General features: G+C 40.1%; 3 protein-coding genes across 3 annotated transcripts; all 3 read right to left on the reverse strand.

Moving 5' to 3' along the window:
* Nucleotides 1-3,619: 3,619 nt before the first annotated feature.
* hoxa9b (homeobox A9b) lies at nucleotides 3,620-7,305 on the reverse strand. Its single transcript, XM_008432502.2, has 2 exons — nucleotides 4,607-7,305; nucleotides 3,620-4,307 (listed from the first exon to the last, which is right to left on the reverse strand). The coding sequence occupies exons 1-2, from the start codon at nucleotides 5,376-5,378 to the stop codon at nucleotides 4,069-4,071; spliced, it is 1,011 nt and encodes a 336-aa protein (XP_008430724.1). The 5' UTR covers nucleotides 5,379-7,305; the 3' UTR covers nucleotides 3,620-4,068.
* A 136-nt stretch (nucleotides 7,306-7,441) lies between these two features.
* hoxa10b (homeobox A10b) lies at nucleotides 7,442-11,304 on the reverse strand. The gene is made up of 2 exons (XM_008432500.2): nucleotides 10,215-11,304; nucleotides 7,442-8,132 (listed from the first exon to the last, which is right to left on the reverse strand). The coding sequence occupies exons 1-2, from the start codon at nucleotides 10,987-10,989 to the stop codon at nucleotides 7,858-7,860; spliced, it is 1,050 nt and encodes a 349-aa protein (XP_008430722.1). The 5' UTR covers nucleotides 10,990-11,304; the 3' UTR covers nucleotides 7,442-7,857.
* Nucleotides 11,305-13,550: 2,246 nt separating this feature from the next.
* Nucleotides 13,551-17,329, reverse strand: hoxa11b (homeobox A11b). The gene is made up of 2 exons (XM_008432499.3): nucleotides 16,163-17,329; nucleotides 13,551-15,383 (listed from the first exon to the last, which is right to left on the reverse strand). The coding sequence occupies exons 1-2, from the start codon at nucleotides 16,887-16,889 to the stop codon at nucleotides 15,151-15,153; spliced, it is 960 nt and encodes a 319-aa protein (XP_008430721.1). The 5' UTR covers nucleotides 16,890-17,329; the 3' UTR covers nucleotides 13,551-15,150.
* Between the last annotated feature and the right edge of the window lie 1,730 nt (nucleotides 17,330-19,059).

Genomic DNA, 19,059 nt, shown 5'->3' on the forward strand with positions numbered 1-19,059 from the left:
GGGGATTTTGACTATGTCCAGGTAGCGGGTTCTACGTCCTATAAGTGAAATAACACCGACCTCTTCTACCTATAGAAGAGTCAGCTATCTAAATGTTGCAACGCCACGTTTTGGACGCATTTACGCGTCAGTTGTGCGTATTCTCACCTTCAGCCAATCGTATTTGTTAAAACGACACGACTAATAGGTTTGAATTGAAAAGTGCAATGTCAAGTGTTATTCCCTCCCTCCGTGCCAAAATCTACACAGAAACATTATAACTCCGACCGAGAAAACAGTTAATATGTATTATTATTATTTATATATTTTAGGATTATTAGATTAGCAGCAATACCCTCAGTGCTAATAATAGTTATTAGTAGTTATTGATCATTTTGTTGTTGTTGTTATTGTTGTATAAGATCTTCAAACATAATCTCAGTTCAATAACTATACTAGTCTGGATGGTAAAAACAGCAACTTTGGGGCTAAATCTGGCATTATTTATTGTCAATAAACCTATGATATCACGGGTTTAAACTCACACTTCTCATCCCAGACTAACAGACTGCTGACAGTGCGACTGGAAGGGGATACATGTGATCAACTTTTCCTCCTCCTGGACTCGCCCCCCCCACCCCCCCCACCCCCCTCCCTTCCAAAAGGGCCTCATCTGTCACTGCTGGTGTCGTGAGGTGTGATGAATAGGGGGAGGTGGTAAAAGGTCGCTGAAAAAAAAAAAAAAAAAACTTCTTAGCAACTTTCTGTTTTTCTGCAGCGCTGCTTCTCACATTGGTGTTTGCTCGTGAGACTGACCAGTCCCAGCAAGATCGGGCAGCGGCATTTCCGCACACAACAACACTGTATTCCTGAGTGAGCTCTGGACGGCGGAGTGTTATTTATGGTTTTTGGCACATATATGAATATCAGCTCTCGTTAAGATATCCCCATCAGTGTCCAAGACAAAGGAATTATAGAATGAATGTGTCACGTGGCCTTTTGCTCTGTGAGGAGCGAAAAGCGTGAGAGTAAGCGATTTACGCCCGAAAGGGAAGGAAAAAGTTACTTTTTTTGGATTACAAATACTCTAGTAAAATACTGTCGAGATGATGAGTTGAATAAACAGGACAGATTATGCCAGTTTTAATTTCTATTTTATAACTGATTTACTATCAGCTGTCATTCATGGAGTGTTTTTGTTTGTTTTCCATCATATTATTATAATGTTATTCCCTCAGTCGAAGTATACTGTACCTGGAATGTTGCGTTGATTCTTTCAGGCATGTTTGAGAAATCATTGGGCCTCCCATGGTAGCGATTTGGAGGAGTCTAAATACTTGCTCATGCAAAGCCCCGCCTATTTTCACATAGCTCCTCCTTCAAGCTACATTATCACTCTGTGCATTCTCGCAGAGCACCCCTCCCATGTGCCTTCCCAACTCAGCTCCACCAGACTATAGCGGCGGCAGCAAATAGCAAACACCAGGTGGAACTGCCAGTCTGCTGAGCTCGTCATACAAACTATTTCTCAGTCTAACACTAAGAACAGTAAAGTCAGTGTCAGAAAGACCAGGAGGTTCTTAAATAGAGAGAGTCTCATTTCAAGGCATCAATTTGAAAAGTTATATTTTTAAGCTATGTTTTATACAGGTAGCATTTTTAAAGCTGAAGGTAGCTTGAATGTGCTATCAAATGGCGCTATTTACCCGGAAATAGCTTAATACTGCCTCTTTAATATCAGACATTGACGTTGTGTGATTTGTTTTCTGAAAGGAAATGTGTTAAGACATAAACGAGAAAAATCCCAGAACACAGTTTGTGATTCGTTATGCTGGTGACTCCAAGAGGAGCTCTGCACTCCAACAGGAACAACGCTCGTGTGCCTTGAACGCATCATCTGCTCCGGTCCATAAAATTAGGCTTTGGTTCCCCCTGCTGGTTGTATGAGCGAATCAGCACTCAAGTGAGCACAAAGCCTTGACTCCACCGTCACAAAGTATCAGTCTTGGACTCTACTAAGCCTAATTAGCTCCATCAGTGCCACTTTTCAGGTTGAGCTGGTCATTTTCGCTTTACTTAGATGAGGTAACATACACTTAAACGTTCTTCCGGGAAGTAAAAAGTTATTCACCTCGCCCCCCCCCCCCCCCTTTTTTTTTTCCAACAGAGAGCTCTCCTTGAAAAAAAATAAATAAAAAGACAAACAGCAAACGGATGTCTCTGTGCCGAGACAGTGGAATTGCGACTAGACGGTTGTAAAGTAATTACACCTTTGAAGGCAGACCCAAATGCATTCCCGACCGCGGCACCCAGCACCCCGTTCTCTGTAGGGGTCTTTGTTGGTGCCCTCTGCTTCATTCTAACAGTATCCCAGATTTGTTTGCTGGAAGCAAGTCAGAAATGCTGCCTGGCGGCTGCCAGTGAGCCTCTGCGTGCTGCACTGTTTTCGCACCTTATAAACAGGCAGGTTGCGATGGTTGGAGAAGGCAGCTACAGTTCACAGAGCGAAAAGGGAGCACGCATTCCAGAAAAGCCTGGATGGAGGCCGTGAATCAGAAAATAACTGTGTCGAGCTTGATGTTCTACTATTTTTATTATTGTGTTTTACCAATCTAAAATTCATAAAACTTTATTTGATGGAATTTCTTTGGCTAGTAACAGTCGCAAGATACTTAAAAAAAAAACATTTTAAAGGTTTAACTGAAAAGGAGATCCCAACAAAGATTGTAAACATAAGTTAAAATGTAAAAAATAAATAAATAAATAAATGCTATTAGACAGAGTCCCATTGTCAGTACAAAAACAGCCCTCATAACTTTACCGAATTGCTAACCGTGCTTCTGGCCCTTCTTACCGGTTTGAATATGAATAAAATAAAATAAAATAAACTAAACAAATAAAAATAGAAACAAAGAAAAGTCGCAGTACTAAAAATGTATTTATCCAGAAACTTATTGAACATGTTTTAGTCAGATAATTTCCATCAGCTGTGCAATAATTGCCCTGAAATGAGCACGTTAAATACTTCTGCCAATTCACGCCAGCAAGTCTAAGTAAATGCATTTTGATTGCAAAACTTTAAAAGCAAACAACAACAACAACAACAACAACAACAATAATAATAATAATAATAATAATAATAATAATAATAATAATAATAATAATAATAATAATAATAATAATAATAATAATATAAAAAGTAAATGGGTTCGTTATAGGATAAATCCTAATAATTTTATAACAGCCCATAATCATTACTAACTTTCTTATCTTTCAAGTCAGTTTCTTGCATTAAATAAAATTAAAACGGCGTTTTTTTTAATTCGTTTTACGATTAAATCCCAGAAAACTACAATAAACTGACATCAAAGTGTCTTTTTGCATTTTGTTCACCTAAATTACCCCCCTCCCCCGCTGCCCCCACACCTAGTTGAAATATTTTGTAGCTTTGGAAATTAAACCTTTAGTCAGTTGGAACCAAATTCAAAAACCAAGAAACACCATTTGAATGTGTGTTTTATTTTTGGCCGACTCTAGCCCACACTGCAGCGTATTGTGTTTATTACACATGTGCAAAAACATGGTGCATTATACTTCATTCAAATGAAAACGAATCACTGTGACATTACACGTCCAAATGTATGATACAAACTACACTTTATTTTAAATAAAATCAGTACATGTGAGGTATTTCAAGTGTGCGCAGGGTTTTCACAAATGCATCCAAACATTTAAACACAATTAGCCGCAATAAAATAAAATAAAAAAATAAAAAAAAATAAGTTAATCAATGCAGATAGGTAGCTGAAGGATATCGATGGGCTAGGTAGTCAAGTAAAGGTTCATGCAAATCATAAACGGCCTACAGAGTCAACACACTGTGTGCGCAAAAAAAAAAATAAAATAAAAAATACAAGATATCTAAATCCACCACGAGACACAATCACAGAAAATCAGTGGGGGGGGAAAATGGACACTCCGCGTTGTTTCAACAACATTAATTTACAACAACACGTACCAGGAATTATAAGTCCCCCCTCTCCGCCCCTCTTCCATCCCCCTCCGCCAGGTTTAAACGCAAAGAGGGCACTAGCTGTCTTTCCTTCTGTCTCTGGTTTCCTTCTTCATCTTCATTCTGCGGTTCTGGAACCAGATTTTCACCTGCCTCTCTGTCAGATTCAGGAGCCTCGCCACTTCGTACCTGCGCTCCCGGGGGAGGTACATGTTGAAGAGAAACTCTTTCTCCAGTTCGAGGATTTGGTGCTTGGTGTAGGGGCAGCGCTTTTTCCTGGTCGGCTTTGCGTGCAGCCAGTTGGACGACGGGTTGTCTGGAGGAAGACATCACCATGAGGGAAATATCAATACTGAGCAATGATCGGGTTCTTTCAATATTTCATGGTTGTTTTTAGTTCTATTTTGAATCAAACACAGAGAAACCAACATTTAAGCAAAAGTTTCCACCATCCTCCCCCCACCCCAGGTCATCTTGCACAGGATTTATGTCTCAGATTAAGACCCTCCTATATTTGTCAAAAAATAAAAAATAAAATTATACACATTTCCCACATCCACCTGACTTATTAGGCCACGCACTTGCATCAGTAAAGGAAAGCGTTGGGCTGCTTACTTGCATCAACCGCATCCCTTTTCTCTGCCGTCAGCTTGTCGTCGCTGGCTGCAGATGTGGGTGGTGTATCGCAGGGAATCTCCGTGAGGGAAGCTCCGTTTTCAATGTCAGACAAAAGGGGTGCGTGCGCCTCCAGAGTCGTGCACTCGGCACCGCCGAGCAGCGGCTCGGGCTTTATCTCGTAATGCGCGGCTGCAGACGGGATTCCCGTCAAACACAGCGACGCGGAGACCGGGTCCAACGCCCAGGAACGCGCAAGCATGCCATCGGCTTCCCCGGTGTATTGATGGTGTACGTATGCGTTGGGAGGATGCGCCGCGATGGTGCTCCAGGATCCACTGAAAATAGAGGATTTCGGCTCCTGTCCGCCATATTCGGTGTGCGCCGCCTGCTCCATTCCTGCAGAGGTTGAGTACCTCATCGGTGCCATTTCTTCTTGCTCCGAAAGAATGCGCGTGTCAACGTAGTAGCTCGTCCCCATTGCGCCGGAGTAAAGAAAGAAAATATATATGCAAGGTACCAAATAAAAAAGGGTGTAAAAAAAAAAAAACCTTGGTTTTACAATCCTGCAATGACGAGAGAAGGGATTCATTCCATTGCAAGGTGTCCTGTTGGTGCGCCACCTAGGAGCTCCTTCCGTCCAGTAAGTTGAACCCTGTCCAAAACTGGATAGGGCGCCCCAAAACACGTGACCGTGGGACAGAACAATAAATAATAAATCAGCCTGTATACCGCTCAGCTTAAAAAGGGGGCCACCATTTTCACTCACCATATTTTAATAGCAAATGTTCGCTCTTTTATTGGCAAATATTTCCTTTTATAAGCAATAAATGTTGTGATTTTAGTCAAGGGATCTCGTTTTAGTGCAACAGAGGACATCCGTGTGTTTACACATGAACAAGGTTATTGGATCTTCAAAGCTTCTTTTTGGAAAAAAAAAATCGATTTGTTTGCTACTTTTGAAAATATACAAAAGTGAAAAGTTGCTAGACTTTAAAATGAAATTTTAGAACATCTAAAATGTAATGGTGCTCCATACCTTTTATTGTTACCTTCTTTAAAAAAAAATTATATTGTAAACAACCTAGAGGAAAGTTTCCAAGAGATAACCAAGCTGTGTCTTTGAAGGCATTCCAAGCGGGGCTGGAGTTATTTGGGTGCCATATAACGGTTCATTTTATCACGGGCAATTGGGTTGTTTTTCTTCAGGTTACAGCCGGGTTGTCTAAGCTAAATATCACCAATAAAGCTCAGCCTTTGTCTTCTTTCTTTGCACGGTCCGAGCAGACGCATCCGGCATTTCTTTTTTTTAAAGCAACTGGCGAGACTGCAGTGATCATAACCGAGGCCTTGTCTGTCCACACTTTTTCTAGTGGACGTAAAAAAAATAATTAAAAACGATTGGATTATTTTTTTATACTATTACTCCAGCCTATAATTTAAATATCAACCCTTCCTGTGATTTTCCTGTCAATCTGATTGTATTTTTTGAAAACCTGCAGAAACAACAGAATTCTCCTGTCTGATTGTTGTATTTTACGCACAGATAAATGCCCTCCCTCCTGCAGCTCAATGCTTTTGAACTGCAGTTTTAAAGAGCCGATGCACTTCGTCCCAAATTATTAATGAACATTAATCCAACGTGGTTCGCGTTTAATTATAAGACGAATTTCACTGAGGTAATCAAGGCAGTTTCGTGTTGTGGGAACATAAAATAAATAGCCCAACAACATGAGACTACCTAAACCACGCAACAGCCTGCTCTCCTGCAAAACGATTGGTGTGGGTTTTTTTTTCATTATTCTCTGTATAATTTTAAGAGTGAAAGCATGTTTTTATCCGTATGTTGCTAGAAAAGTAACCCATGCACATACATTTATTTTTTAAAAAGCGTGATTTCAGAAATTAAAAAAGAAAAGACAGTCTGCGATTACGAGCATAGATTATAGTGGGCTATTGTTGTCCATCAAGTAGTTTATGACTTCAAGACATCCAACAACCAAATAAATAAATAAATACATAAGATATCAAAACAACCCAGACATAGCCACATGCAGCCATTACAAAATAAGTTTTGGAGTTGGATAGACATGGAAAAGGTGGCGTTTCCTTCTGCAAAGGCAACGTACGTCATAACTGAAGAGTGAAGCTCAAAAGCAGTCTAGCCAGCATAGGTGTGTGTAATGACGTCAAAATGCTGTTGAAAACTTGCTGGAGTTAAAGAACCACCTAACTTGAAGCAATTCCACAAAACATCAGTGAGTTGAACACAGTTTGTTGCTGAGGGATCTCCAGGCGTCTTCGCACCCCCCGCCCTCCCCCGTCACCCTCGTTGGAACATTTACCGTCATTACTGGTTAACCTCCATGAGATGCTGCTGTTATTTTAATCGTTAACTCTGGACAAAAAGTTTCCTCTCCCAGTAAAATAGCGCCCAAATTACATGGAAAAGCCGAGGCTCCCGTCCCTCTAAACTACCTGTAAGTGTGGCCGATGTCGACGGTGATGCTTTGCCTAAACTCGCTTTAAAAGCTGTTAGTGGTGAGTCAAATCGCTAACAAAGCCTTGGTTTCGACGTTTTCCTTTAGCCTGTGAGCTGAAAAAAGTTACATTTAACATATTTGGTGTTGCTAAACCAGGACTGGTCAAAATTAGGCAAAGGTAAAAAAAACAGTGTTACATGTCGGGTTTCTAAAAAAAAGTTTGCTGTGCAGAAATTCCGCTGAATAATAATAATAATAATAATAATAATAATAATAATAATAATAATAATAATAATAATAATAATAATAATAATAATAATAATAAAAAAGAAAATACTGAACGAAATAAACATTTACAGCAACGCACAAAGCCTGTGGTTTTGTGCGGTTATATTCTTTTTATTCATCTGAGCAGCTAATGTGCAAATTTTCACCAGACCTCTTGTATTTTTTTTTTGTTTTTGTTTTCAATCATCACATTAAGTCCTACATCTAACTGTAACACAGATGAGCCAGTGGTCAGTCCAGCATGCAAAATCCAATGGGTCACTCAGATTGAGCGCATAATTATGTACAAGCCTGAACAACTGGATGGATCAAATGTGACCATGTATAAATACAAATCCACGACAAGAAAAGCTCTGATCAATAAGTTAGCAGTCGGGTCCTTGTTTCTCCAAGGGCACTCTCACAGTTTGGGTGGAGGAAGAGGAGGAGGAGGAGGATCAGGGAAGGAGGAACAGGAAGAGGGCGTTTCTCATCAAAGTCTCACGAAAACCCAAAGTTGCTGGAGAGCTCCCGGATCCTGTTTTCACGGCTCATCTTTTTCAGTTTCATCCTCCGGTTCTGGAACCAGATTTTGACTTGCCTGTCGGTGAGGTGCACGCTGCGGCTGATCTCCAGGCGACGCTCCCGTGTCAAGTACATGTTGAAGAGGAATTCCTTCTCCAGCTCCAGAGTCTGGTGCTTGGTGTAGGGGCACCGCTTCTTTCTGCCGCTCTTTGCTGTCAGCCAGTTGGCCGTGCTCTCCATTTTGCCATCTCCTGCAACGGCGGGGAAATGTATCGCAGTGTTAGTAGAGGCAACAAGTATCATAAAAGACAAGGTGTGTGTGTTGTGGAAATGAAATGTAAACATAAACACTAAATTGCTTGAGATTACGTGAGAGTTAATGTCGGAGTAATAAATGCTAGAATTGAAGTAAAAAAAAAAAAAAAAAAAAACTAAAACCAAAACTATTGCACTAAGTTTGTTTGTTTGTTTGTTTGGTTTTCATGGCAATCTTACGCACAAATGTGACGAAAGCCAAACGTGTTTCCAGTTCAGCCGTTTATTTATACCGGGTATACATCTCTCAAAATTTAATAAATGTCTAAAATTTATTGTTAATTCTTTTGATAGACAACTTCATTTCTTATAGCTAAAAATAACAATAAATAAATAAAGTCCCTGCTACGGCACAATTATCAGTTAACGGGTTCAACTGTAACACCTGTAAACTGTACTGTTGATAAATTACCATATAAACTAAATGATCAATTACGTATTCATGATTTTAGGAAGAAATGTCTTTAGCTCGCGTTAAAATTAAGGAATCATAATCGATCAACATTATTGCTTTATGTAGCCCGCTTCATTTCATTATGGACGGCTTGCTATTTTTAATTTTGGTGAATATTTATTGTATTTATTACAACATAGAGCTTTTTATATCAGAATGCATTGCAAATCTACAGTAGATAGATTTGTAGATAGATGTAATATGTGCAGATCAGTGACAGACTGTCCGTTGTCTCAGCAGTAAGAAGTGTTGCGAATGCACTAACTTGACTGTTGGCGCAACAAAAACATTGATTGATTCTTTGTTGTTATACAGCATCGAGCTACAGTTCCACTGCTATTTTCATTTTGCAGTAAAATTAAGGTTAAACTGAAGTACAATGTGGTGTCAGTACTCTTTGACTACAAACAGGAAAATCATGTCTGTTTAAACTAGAAATAATAAAGACAATCCCAGACATGCTCAGAACAATTGTTGTAATTTATCTTACAGTTCAATCTAATCCATTTACCAGGGGAGAAATTTTGTCCTTCCACTCAGGTAAATTCAAGAACAATTTTTTTCTACTTCAGTCAAGAAGGTAGTCTGCTTTATTTCAAGATCAATTCATTGATTTCTTGCAGTTGACTGGGCTTCATTGTGGACAGTTTTATAGCAGTTACCATTAGAAACTGAATTTGACTCCAATGCAGTCTAAGATCAAGTTGGAGTGTATGTATGTATATCTGAGATTGTCTATATAGTTGGATAAAATTGGATAGTTTCAACTTCATATGCTTACAGATTGAACCTTTCTGTGCTGCAAGTGCCTTACAATTACATCAGTTGTGAAATTAAGCAATATAAATTAAATAAATTGAATGTAATTGAGTTCTGACTGTTCATCCCTTTTAGTATTGCTACAATTTAAACGATAGTATCTCAAAAATGTTTCTATAAACCATGGTAAACCTGAAGCAAAATTATGTAAGCAGGTCATAAAAGTGATGAGAATACACCACAGTGACGTACTGTTCGTCCCTTTAACGACAAAAACCGTTGTGAATATGCAGCAATTTCACTGTTAAAACAAATGAAATGTGTTTACAGTTTATAAATTAGGTATGAACCCCGTTAGCCAAACTTTCCTGTTCATTGCTCGTCAATGCAACATTTTAAATTAATGATTTCCTCGCTCAGTTACTGAGGTCAGGGATTGTGCCAATAAAAACAAATGAAAAAGCAATGATGCCACACAAAAGCGCTACTAGTTGAGGCCTGGTTCCATTTTAAATACAGCCAAACAGGCACAATAGATCCAATCCTAGGCTGTGATTGGCCAAGTCATGGTCAAATTTGTCTCAGCCCAAACAAACACAGACATGAGAGTTCCTGTTTCAGCTAAAGCTGAAACTACTCCTCTATAATACATCCGAAACCTTAATTGGCCGTAAAACAATAACCGCCCACTTAAAGAAAAAAAGAAAAAAAACGGTCCTGTGAAGGTTTATCTTTTTTTTCTTTTTCTTTTTCTTTTTTTTTTTTTTTTTTTGCGTCATTCTGCAGCAGCTTCTCAAGTTTTCACCTTTTACGGACTTATCTGGACACTCCGTCTCTGCAGGCTCAGTGGAAGACGAGCTCTCCGAGGAGAGGCGGGTGTCCTCCTCCTCCCTGGCCGGAGCGCACGGCGCAGAGCCGGGCGCCTCCTCATGGCTCTCCCCGCGCTCCGGCTCCGCAGAGGCGGACTGCGGCTGTGAGGGCTGGCCTTCAAAACGGCTGGGTCGCTGCAGACTGAAGTGATTCATGTCTGGCTGAACATCGTGATATAACCTGGAAGACGCGTAGGTTTGAGACAGGCGGAAGTAGCCCGGGACTGGCACGGTGTTGCCGGGGGTAACGGGGCAGGACGCGGTAGAGTAGGATATGTCATCCGCTGACTCTCCTTTAGGACATTTGTCTGTCTCGTAAAGGCAGCAGGCGCTCTCCTCCTTTATGCTCGGCGAAAACGAACACTGAGCCAAATGCTGCCCGCTACAGGGTTGATCCACTCGGCAGGACCTGGACGTTTCTAGCCACGTTTCCATCCCCTGAACATACGGAACCGAGGACGGAATCACGCTGTGAGTCGTTGGCTCGCTGCGCTTCCCGACTGTCGGGAAACAGGAGCCGCTGGTGATCCCATATGAATATTCCGAAGCCGGTGGCAAATACAGACTGTTACTTTGGTAATAAGGAGCGCCGTCGCTTCTCACGTTTATTAAGGAGTCCACAAAGAAGGAGTTCCCAGCCTGGTTGTTGGAACATGACATCGTCGCGCTGTTATTTGGCGGCGGATGAAGATGGCCCTCTCTGGCTGACATTTCTTGTGCAAAAACATTGCTGAATAATTACTGATACTCACGCTTCTCACTGAAGACTGCAGCCAATTAAAACACCAGTCGACTGCAGACTCCTCCCAGACCGAGCGGCCAACTCTAATGTGTCGTATATTTTGTTTTAGTCCAAGTAAAGAGAAAACTCTTAAAGATACCTGTGCTGCATTTTAGCTTTGGGAAGAAAAAAAAAAAAAAAGAAGAAATATCACGATAATTCGCAAATGATTACCGAGGACTACGACGCCTTCCAAGTAACCAGAACCCCGAGGTTAACAAGTTAGTTGCTGAAAGCTGTCCCCAATAACGGCGCACAATGCATCGTTTTACAGCCACTTTTACAGCACTGTAAAAACGAGGGGTTGGAGAGGCGCCTGTAGGAAGTAAGAGTGAAAGACCCAAAACAATCTCTAGTCAAGGAGGAACTCTCTACCTTTCTACAGCTCTGAACATCATTGTTGGACTTCACTGTTAAAACTTCGAGCATCTGGGCCTGCATTGTGCTTCACCCGGTCGCACTGCTGCACATACCAAAGCAAAGCCAGTTGTGGTATAAAGTTTAACTGTAACATTGTGGGTGCAAATGCCATGATGGTGTCAATAGCCCACAACTTTTACTACACACTGGATGTATAACCGCCAGAGCTGAACAACAATACCCTGGAGGGACATTTATTTAATGCAGATCTAATACAGGCGAGGCTGCAAGGGAGGCAGTTTGTTGTATGAAAGATAGTCTGTCTGTCTATCTATCTATCTATCTATCTATCTATCTATCTATCTATCTATCTATCTATCTATCTATCTATCTATCTATCTATCTATCTATCTATCTATCTATCTATCTATCTATCTATCTATCTATCTATCTATCTATCTATCTATCTATCTATCTATCTATCTATCTATCTATCTATCTATCTATCTGTCTATCTATCTATCTATCTATCTATCTATCTATCTATCTATCTATCTATCTATCTATCTATCTATCTATCTATCTATCTATCTATCTATCTATCTATATGAATTTCATAATTGATTAATTTACTTTGTACTGAAAGGTTACAAAGGCTTCTTCTTAGGATAATTAATTAATAATAAAATAAGGAAATTACGTTAAGTAGAAAAAAAATTTGTATTCCACGTTGATTTGTATGTTCAGAATGGTTTTTTTTTAAGTTTTTTTTAGCATAATTCCACTTTAAACATCTGTCACGGATCAATTCACGTGATGCTCACCTCGGCTGTTACACACACAACCAGTAAACATTGACCGTTTTCCTGGATTGTTTCAGTTGAAGAAGAAAAAACAAAAAAACAAAAGGCCCACACACACACACCACACACACACACACACACACACACACACACACACACACACACACACACACACACACACACACACCTCCTTTAGAGAAAACCCATTCACAGCTGAATTGTTGTTTAAAACACAGGCCTGCAGATTTAGTGCGAGCCAGAAACGTTTCTGAAGATGGGCTTTGCCCTGAAATACTCCACCGCGGTCACGTCTATCTCCCCCCTTAAAGTCTGGAGCCGTAAAGTCTAGAAATAAGAGCCCCCGGTTTTATATGGCGTCAGACCTGCTCCAGTCAAACAGCGAAGAAGAAAATATCCATTAACCCCCCCGGCGGATTATTTCCTGTCATGTTTCAGTATGCTCTTTTTATTATCATTGAATCACTTCTCTCATAAAACATACTGTATAGGCAAAGTTTTATTTTATTTTATTATTTTATTTATTTTGTTGTTGTAAAGGGGCAGTTAGAGACTGTACAAAAATACCATCTTGGTGTCTGAATGCACGCACACGTAACGGCTTCAAAGTGACCAAGAAGTGTCAAAAATAAAAATAAAAAATATATATATTTAAATAAATTCTACATTTGAAATAGAAAACCAGCTCCTCTTACAAATGTTATTTATGACCACAACTAAACATGCCTTAACATTACGTATGCTGCTCAAAAGTAAATGTTTCCGTTAGAAAATATCTGTTGGTTGTATTCCTGCAATGCCTCCATTAAATCATACTATTACATGAAACACAGCGCCTTCAGATTTGTGACTCTCACATGGACATGTTCTGGGATGGCTCCCTCTTAAATCACCTAGCAAAAGTCATCGTGTCGTAAAAACAAGCACATGATAATATTCCTTGGCCTACCTTCATTAAATCCTTTGGTGGCAACATACTCTACAGGCATCTGAGAGCTGCAGTCCCCAACTTCTTACATATGAAATCTCAATTCACGGCAATGACATTGATCTGAGGCGCGCCCCCCAGTGGTAAGAGGCGGTCTCGACTCACGACAACAACAACAAAAAGCGTAGCATGAGCATTCCCACCATAGGTGGTGAGATGCTGCAACAAATGACTAAGGGAAGGTCCGCTAACACACGTTTCAATGGTTTTTCAGCCTCCTCCTGTAAAGTCCTAGTTAATAACCTTGGTCTCAGACGTTTTATGGCACTGCACTCCAAATGGTCCAGACGAATCCGCCCTTTTATGGCCAAGTTACTGGAGCAACTGGGAGGATGTGCAGCAATCAAAGTGGAATTCCTGGGAGCCCAACAGGATGCTCGGTGTAGGTGAAGCCCTCATCCAGGACCCTTATTAGCTTATGACAGGCCATTCGGGTTGTTTTCAGGGGCCCGGCGGTGGAAATAAAGCTGTCTGCATAGACCCACGTTTTACACATCTGGACTGAAATGAATTAATTTGTTTCTTTATTTATTAATTGTAAACGGGTTTCTCCCCAATAGTGTAGACAAATGAAGAAATATTTTAAAAAATCATGGCAGTGATTTTCATTTATTTACCGCCCTTTCTGTTCCTACTATGATCACTGGGTGCACGGTGTAAAGACACATTCATCCAGGACCTTTACTAGCTTATTCAAGTTGTTTTCAGGAGACTGGTGGTCTATACGAAGCTTTAGTTGTTGTCAATCACATGGTCGTCTCCCTGACGAAGTTTAAAAAGGCCGTCGTGCTCCACATCTAAAGTTGGTGGAGGCAAATATTGATAATGGTGGATAAATCAATCTATTTTTGATTAACCTTTGTCAATATGTCCGAAAGAGTAAAACTGTCGTCTTCTCACATCTAAATTACACCATTTTAGCCATATATTTTTGCTCCAGCGCCGTTTATTGTGAGCATATTTAAAAACAAAAGGTGTGCATGTATCCGAATCAGAGTGATCTTAACAAGCATGCTATATCAAACATAAGCTTTTCCTCTTCCGCCCCTAGCAAATCAAGGGAGTCTTTTTTAACAGGTATCAGATAATAATTGCAGCGACTCCTGTTTCACTAACATCAGACCTATCATGACCGTGATACCATCCGCGAGCTGCGTGCTTGGGCATAAAAACAGATCAGATTATGTTTCACTTGGAGATATTGACCTAATTCATCAGTGGTTTGCCCTTTTGCAGGAAGCTGAAAAATTACCCACGTTTATGGCTCAGAATTTAAGGACATTTAAACACAATTAGATAAATAAAATAAAAAAAGGAGGAGAAGAAGAAAAAAAAACTCCGTCGAATGACCACTATCAACTTTATCATAATGAGGACTGTTATGACTCCAAAGCATATACAACGGTTTCTGGTTACGACGGGCGGAGGGCGGGGAGTGGGAACCATGACGGCCAAAGTTTTGTTTGAGAAACCCGAAAGTGCGTGCGTAATTTCCGTAAAGGGGAAAAATAAAATAAAATAAAATAAAATAAAATAAAATAAAATAAAATAAAATAAAATAAAATAAAATAAAATAAAAATAATTGAGACATTGCAAAAATATTTGTAGTCTTATTTCTATGGGGTAAAAAAGTTTTTTATTTATTTTTTTTAGAAAATTACAGTAATTTGGTTTCATTTTTCTGTGCCTACATAACCTTAATAATAATAATAATAATAATAATAATAATAATAATAATAATAATAATAATAATAATAATAATAATAATAATAATAATAATAATACAGAGCTCCGGATTATTTAAAGATATTTAAAGATTTTTAGATTTTCAAAACAATAAAGATAAAAACAAGTCCTTTGTCCTGATTTGGTGTGAGGGCGCTCGGCAGCAGTCTTTGTTTTGTTTTTGTTTGGGACTTTTTCAGAGCAGAGGGTTTGTGCTGTAGTACTGTAAACGGTCTCTGTTCAGTTTCTTCTCTTTCATCCTCCTGTTCTGAAACCAGATTTTAACCTGGCGGTCCGTCAGATTAAGCATCCGGGAGAGCTGCAGTCGCTTCTCCTTGTTGATGTAAACGCTGAAGAAGAACTCCCTCTCCAGCTCCCTGATCTGGTACTTTGTGTACGGGCACCTCTTTTTGCGTGTCCTCTGGCCACCTAGAACACAACAATAAGAAAAAATATATAGTCAAAACCATTGATTAGTCCAATGGCAATAACGTGAAATTATCGGGCTGCTTCTTTCGACATGACCACGGGTGACCATGGTGATCCTGCAGTACATGACTTTTGGAGTTCAAGTGTCTCCCCCTGTTCTCAGGCCTGCAGGAGCAACATGCGTAAATAAAGATTGCACCTGAGAGTCAAGCATCTTAGGCATATCGGGAGCTCAGAAACCATACTGAACACGCAAACTTATTTTTTTTTAAAACAATTAATCCAACTTAAAAATTGATTATAGACAACATAAACAAAGAGATCTATCGTGCATTTTAGTCATGAAGCTGTTGCAATTCAGGCTATCAGAAAAGCAATTTACCAAATTTATTTCAGCTCAGTGAAGATTATTTATACCGCGGCCACCCATAGCAAATTTTATATGGCGGCTTTTTTACATGACATGCACATCCCATTGACTTTCAGTTACACAAAACAATAAAATACACGTTTTTACAGGGAAATGAGCTGTAAAAGGCACATGTTTTGCGAGAAAAAAAATAGAAATCTTTCTCAAAAATCTTAAGTCAAACTTTACGCCAATGTCTTCTCGGCCAATTTTAATTCCAAGCACGTGATGTTGTAGTTTATAACATAGTTTTGTTACCGAGACCTCCATAAACCTTGCGTGCTTATAAAACTGCATATAAAAAGCTTTAAGAGCATGCAGCAGAGTTAGATTTTTTCTCTCTCTCTTCTTCTTCGTCCTCCTCACTCACTGCTGCCGCTCCTGCTCTGCTTCTCCTCGCTGTGGCCGGATGGTGACTCCGGGCTGCAGCTCTCCGCTGTGTCCGACCCCGGGTGAGCCTGAGCCGGGCTCGTTTTGCCGCCTCTGTCTGAGTCCGCTGCAGCCGGAGCGGCGCCGCCCGCCCCGCTCCCGTACGCCGTGTCAAAGAACTGATCGAACGCCTGCGGCAAGACGCCGTTCCTGCCGACGTTACCGCAGAATCCCGGGGTCGGGTTCGAGGAGCCGGAGTGTCCGCCTTTCACCAGGATCTCTGGCCCCCTGGAGGTGGGGGCTGCCCAGCCGTCCCGGTGCGCGACGTCCTCGGCGTAGCAGTGCGAGAGACTCCCCCTGGTGTGGTGCCATTTACTGGAAGCGTCAATGCCATAGTCTCTGAAAGCCACGTCTCTCACTGACGGAACCTGTGTGAGCGCTGAGGACTGGTACGAGTAAGTGACGGGGCAGGAGGACTGGTTCTGGGTTAAATAGTGAGGGAGACCCGAGAAGTCCGCTCCGGAGACGTAATAAGTGCAGCTTGGTAGATACATACTGGAACCAGGCATCCGTTCATCAAAATCCATATTCTGCTGCTGGGGTCGTTCTACGGCAATAATCCTCGCATTGTTCCTGCGCGACGCTGCGCTCCAGCCACTTTGAGACAGACTGCTGGAGCAGAAAGCCTTAGACGTACAAGCTGACGTGGGGGATCCATCTCCATCCATTCCTGAGGGCCAAAGCCATGTGACCACTGGCACAATATGACAAATAGCCTACGTCTCGACGTGTGTTGGCTATATGAGTCAAATAGTTTTTCAGCTGCAAAAAGCCGGCCTTCGCATATAGGAACGGGAAACCGCAGAGAGTTTTGGAGCATATTGGACTTGGTCTCGTGAATTCGCACGCGGATCTCCTGTCAGGGTTGCTTCTGTCTGATTTCCACGTAATCACGACACAATGGGCAGCTTCACGACAAGCTTTTTACGTTTTTGTTCAAAATCCCAGCCCTTACCTTCACCCTCACCTTCACCCCCGGCGTCTTTTTTAAATCTGAGCATCAAGGCGAAAATGTGACTAATGTGAGTCGCTCATGGGTAAAATATATCTGGAACAGACAGAGTGAATAGCGCCTCCGCCTATTTATAGACCAATCAAGCTGCGAAGAGTCACCGGAATTAGGCTGCATGTTCTAATGGTCAAAATGGCAGTGGATTGTACTGACAAGTTTATATCTACTTTGTTGCTTGCCGCAACAGTTCTTTCAGGACACCCAAAACTGCGTGACAAACTTCACGCAACAACTGCTGTCAGTGTTTGTCTTTTTATTCACCTTTAAAATGAACTATATCTGGAGTTTTCTGACCGTTGAAAAATTTCAACTCTAATGGAAAGTGTTTTTTTTTTTTTTTTATGTGAACGTCTGGAAAAACTGCATGACGATTATTTACACGGTCATGACAAAGCTTGAGCTTCATGTTCAATGCAGACGGTCATGAGCTATGAATAACAGGGGGTATTTGCAGAGAGGAGGCTGCCACGCTCTCTCTGTTCGCAACGCCCCGATGTAAACCCTTGGACACGGCCTATTTGCCCCAAACAAATCCATTTTTATTTGTCATCACGCGCAGAGCGGTAATAGGCGCATGCGTCACACATGGTCTCTTTGCGCATGCAGGGTTGCTTTTTGAGCACAAAAGTCTGTCAGATCTGTATAGGGGGGAAAAATTTAGGATAACTTCATTTTTGTGTGTGCTGCTAAACATTCGTCATTGTAATTTACAATATCTTGACATTTATGAGTAAAACCTAAAAAAGAAAAGAAACAAAAAGCTCTGATTGCCTTAAAGTTATAGTTTTCTGATACAACATGGACAGTATGCCTTACGCGAGCTGCGTTGGTTCCGTGCAGCTCGCGTAAGTTGAAATGAACAGTTCATTTCAACTTATTTGAAATGAACTGTTCAGGTTGCACCTATTATAGTTATCGAATTTGATAAATCTGTAAAATGAGACAGAAGATTTATGGTAGTAAAGTAAAGGCACAAAGCAACATTTAGAACCCTGTTTATTTATTTATTTATTTATTTATTTATTTATTTATTTATTTATTTATTTATTTATTTATTTAGATTTAATTACATTAAGTCAAATGTGCGTGCTAAATGAAAAAGGAGCAAAATCATGCCTTCTTATTAACCCAGTGTGATTATTAAAATAAGGGAAAAAGGGGACAAAAACTGTATTAAGGCTCTGACTTGCTGTCCCGGAGCTGCTAAAATGAGATTTTAAGACAGTTTGTTCTTTTACTAGTCATCGCTTTATTTCAGTTTAACTTTCCGAAAAGTTGTGCGCCTCTTTTGCTTTTATTCGGTCTTCGCCCCACTTATGAGAAGTAAATGGCAAGCGTTCCTGTCAGAAATATTTAAAAACAAATAAAATGCGCTTTAAACCCATTGATAAGTAAGTAAATTAAATTAAATTAAATTAAATTAAATTAAATTAAATTAAATTAAATTAAATTAAATTAAATTAAATTAAATTAAATTAAATTAAATTAAATTAAATTAAATACAGGCTGAAACCTTTTCGTCTTATATTTCTCAGTTTTTATTTTGTCAAATATTGCCTCTTTGTTGTGCTCTAACCACATTGTTTAAAGTCTTAGAGACTAATTGGTTGTATAATTTTATAGAAACTAGTGAAGGAAAACAAAAGCTGAATGGGAGGTGTTATAAAGAAGACAAACGCAGGGAAACGAACTGAAAAATACTGAAGATGTGACTTATTCCGAGCACTCTGTAAGTAAAAAAATAAATAAACCGCACTTTTCTCTAAACAGTGTGACTAATTTTTCAGTACACTTCATTTTATTTGAAGAGATCAGCCTTTAGGTCC

Source organism: Poecilia reticulata, chromosome 16, assembly GCF_904066995.2.
Source record: "Poecilia reticulata chromosome 16, P_reticulata-male-v2, whole genome shotgun sequence".
Taxonomy (NCBI): Eukaryota; Metazoa; Chordata; class Actinopteri; order Cyprinodontiformes; family Poeciliidae; genus Poecilia; species Poecilia reticulata.